Genomic DNA, 3,943 nt, shown 5'->3' on the forward strand with positions numbered 1-3,943 from the left:
GTCTAATTCCTACCTTAAAATGTGGAGGGAGCAAATGATGAAATTAGCTGCATGTGAAAAGATCCTGGGAAGACTGAACTGTAAAAAATGATATAGGTAAGGAACAATGGGACAGCTTTATATGTCCAGAGAGAGCAATCTAACTTGACAAGAAGCTGATGGTTTGGTACAGTATGTAATTGTTACTGTGTACTAACATCCACCACATTATTGTAACCAGGTAACTGCCTTTCTTATATCTGTATCTGCTTGGTTACCTGCCTGTTCTTTGTTTTTAGTCTTGCCTTTTCTTTTTGTTGCTGGATATTCTTGTTATAAAATGTACTTGTTTTCCAAGTTAAATTGGTGTAAAATAACTTTGGTATTGCATTGAAAATCAGTCAAAACAAAAGTGAATAAAATTGTACAGTAATTTTTCACTTGTGACTTTAAATAATCCAACTTGATAAAAAAAAACAATGTTAAATTATTAAAAATGTTAAACTAAGAATTGGGTTCTGAGTCATTTTGTATTTGCAGTCATCACAACACGCCGAGTTCCCGGCACCAGCTCTAAAGAAAAGCTTCTCTGTTGCCAGTAAAATCCTATAAAACAGTCTTGATTGTTCCTATCCTTGATGTTTCAGTCTGTGCAAAATGTCACCAAACTGCAGTGAATCACAGATTCTAAACTGGAGGATTATTTTCTCGGCAGTACAGAACGGATGCATAATTCATGTGTCTCTCTTTGCAGCAGCTTGAACGACAGGAAGGTCATCAGCGCTTTTAGTAGTGCAGACAGCCTCGTTTACTGGAAACATTGAGTGTTTTTTCTGTGTGCGTTTGTCTGGCTGTGTGTAGTACATGTGCACCCACATGAAAATCCCAACATTCAGCCCTACTTTTGATCTCAGCAGAGGCGGGTGGAGAAGGTCCTCGGAGGTTCATCTGCTGGCTGATGAAATAAATGTGTTGTGGATACAAAAGACAAGGCAACCTCATACTGGCTGAGACAGCTAAAACTCACCCTCTCTGTTCATCTGAAGCCTCGTATCAACACATAAGCTGACCTGTGCAGCTTGAAAAGAAAGCTAGAACAGATATTATCTCAACAAGTCTGGGCACAGTATCTATATGCAGAGCAGTGATAATGACAGTAACAGCACTATGATTCAGGAAAAGGGCAGCTGCATCCTCATTGCCCTTCAATCCTATTATTACAGACTGGCCTGAAATAGAAAGTAAGTCTGGGAACGGTTTGCAGTAAGAGCCCACAAGCTACCACCACATGTAATTGTTTCCTTGTCAGTCAAAAGTATTCACAAATAAACCCATGAGAACACGTCAATCAACCAATGTCTCAATAAACTCACGGTGCATACCAAACGTCTGATCAACAATGAAACTCTCCCATCCCCTACGGCTCCAACTGGCAGCGCTGTAATTCTGTTATTTGTTTTTCCGTGAATACTCTTATTCCTCTCTCCTTTCCCGTTCCCTTTGAAGTGAAGAAGAATCATAATTATTTGTTGTTTTCCTTTCTTTTTGTTCACATGTAAATGCTAAGGAGATAATTGCCGGGGGACTGTTCTGAAAGCACAAACAAAGCCAGTGGTGAATGAGAGTGTCCTGAGGGCCCGGGACTCCTGCAGAGCTACACAGAGAGGACACTTACCTTTTAATGTCCCTCTCTTCGTTATGGTCAGCTAATTGGTGGTTGGAGTGTAGAATAACTGCAAATTAAATGATTAGTTCTTTAGTCCTCAAAATGTCAAGAATGACAAGTCCCCGTGCAAAACTAAATGGAGTGTTAAGGCTTGTCTGTAAGGATTAAAGGGCCACTCCTATTTAATGTGTTGACACAGGGGTGGTGGTGGAGTGGCAACATGGAGTATCAGGCAAGATACTTTCTAATGAAACACACAAAGTTGCATTGTGGGGACGAAAGTTTCATGAATCTTGACCCAAGGTTTACCAATTTTAATCTTTTTTCTTTACCTTGTAAGTTTTCTATCTTTATGCAGGTCAAACACTAAATTGCTGAAGTATCCCTTTCATTGTTCCATTGTTTTCTTATGTTCTTATGGATGAATCGGTTAATAAACTATTTGTTGTTTAGCAGTGCATTACTGCTGGCAATTGACAGATAAATAATTGCTTACAAATGATTAATCATTTAAGCTTTTTATTAAGCAAAAATGCTGCTGTAACATCTGGGGAGGATCTGCTGTTTCCTCTGTTCTGCGTCATTGTGAATTTAATATATTTTAATTTTGTAGACCACAAGTTTTTTTTTCAAACCACAGCTGAGTGGTATTTCCTTACATTTTATAGGCTAGTTTATTTATACACTGATGAACTGTATAGACTAAATTCATTAGTGTAATAAAAAAAGAAGCCTACAAAATCTCTTTAAACGCCATCCCTACTATGAACTACAACTCCCTCACACCACTGTGTCACACACTCGCTGTTGATTGGTTGCAGCTCAGCTCAGCTCTCTCATTAAGGTCTGTATGAAGCTTTGCAGCCCTGTCAATCAAAAAGGAGTAGCTCTGAACCAATCAGATCCGGAGTTAACCTCATGTGGGCGGGGCTACTGCGCTTCCTCACACATCACGCTTGTTTCCTGGTCGTTGCTAACAACCTGCTGCCTCCAACTTGGTCCGTCCGCTACCCACTCATGCATACACGGTTTCCAGCGGTTGTGTTTTCGGGATGTGTGCGAGGATGAAGCCGTGTCGACGCTGAGTGCAGTCGGACCCTCCGCTCCGTGCCGGCGGGCCGCATGGTGCTCCGTGTCTCTCTGCCTGCTTTCTGACGCTCGGGGTTGCAGTCTGGCCTCCAGCCGCGGCTGCGAATTACCTTCATTTCTCAGCGTCGCCTTGCTCTGAAATCATGTTTATTTTATAAAGATGGCGGTGAGGGGGACACTGTGAACTAAATGACTGTCAGAAACATCGCCTCCATTTGTAATATGGTGAGTATCTTGCTGCTTGCTTGTGTGTGTGTGTGTGCGTAGCAGAACCTTTATCTTATACTCCACTACAACACAAAATACAATCGATTTGTTTAATTACAAACATCAGCAGAACCAACCTGAGAGAATAATATGTAATGCTTGCAGCCCTAATGGGAACAGATATGATAACCTGCTTTTTTATTCTTCAACACCCTGATCACTCACGCGAGCTCGCACCCTGGTATAACGACAAGGACCTGGTTAACATCATACAAAAGCTCGGTCTTCTCAGTTACAGTCTGTATTTCAAGAAACCCTACACCACCTTAATACAATATATACAACTACTGTCCCAGGACAAGCTTTCATTTGACTTTACTGACTGTAACTCTTGCTTAGGATGTCTATCTATCCGCTAAAGGTTCCGGACAGTGGGAAATACAAGTGTAGTAACTGCAGTTGCAACTGGGTGTCCATTAGACTCAGGCCAGCAGCAGTCGGAGGAGAACGACAGAGCAGACCGTCAGGACCTTCGACCATTGGTCATCCCAGTGTGGAAAGCGCGCCCAGTGGTCTCTCTGCTAACAGGAATGCAAACAGCTTCTGAGCAGCCAGCAGCATCAGTTTAATGCAATCACCAACCAAGCTGTCAAAGCGCAGCGCGCGGCTCCATTCACCCGGGGTTGTCAAGTCACCGTACAGCTACTACAAACTTGCAATTGGTGTCATCTCTCTCTCAGGCTGCAACCACCAATGTCACCCTATCTGAAAATCATATGAAAGGTTTTGGGATACAGGCCCTGTCGTGAGCCCCCCCCTGCGGACAGTGCGGTGTCCTGGGTGCAGGCGGGAGGAGGCGCGACTCACCCCATTAGCATCATTTAAACACCAGTCAAACACAGTGGCCTGCAGGCAAAACTCGATGGGAGCAACACACATGACCATATGCATGAGCATACACAACACACAGGGCGCCCACACACAACACACACCACACACAAC

At 43.0% G+C, this 3,943-nt stretch overlaps 2 protein-coding genes across 2 annotated transcripts in view; one reads left to right on the top strand and one right to left on the bottom strand.

Annotated features, from left to right (window-relative positions):
• The window catches only part of LOC118321444 (ubiquitin carboxyl-terminal hydrolase 46-like), a 6,591-nt gene extending 3,741 nt beyond the window's left edge, over nucleotides 1-2,850 (bottom strand). Inside the window, exon 1 of the mRNA XM_035652761.1 lies at nucleotides 2,743-2,850. Within this exon, the coding sequence (XP_035508654.1) occupies nucleotides 2,743-2,850 (108 nt within the window). The remainder of the gene's footprint in view (nucleotides 1-2,742) is intronic.
• The window catches only part of LOC118322124 (ubiquitin carboxyl-terminal hydrolase 46), a gene marked incomplete in the record, with an annotated part of 7,095 nt that continues 5,732 nt past the window's right edge, over nucleotides 2,581-3,943 (top strand). Inside the window, 1 exon segment of the mRNA XM_035653712.1 lies at nucleotides 2,581-2,959. Within this exon segment, the coding sequence (XP_035509605.1) occupies nucleotides 2,924-2,959 (36 nt within the window).

The sequence above is a fragment of the Morone saxatilis genome, unplaced genomic scaffold (genome assembly GCF_004916995.1).
Source record: "Morone saxatilis isolate NCDOM2014 unplaced genomic scaffold, NCSU_SB_2.0 Contig12, whole genome shotgun sequence".
Classification (NCBI taxonomy): domain Eukaryota; kingdom Metazoa; phylum Chordata; class Actinopteri; family Moronidae; genus Morone; species Morone saxatilis.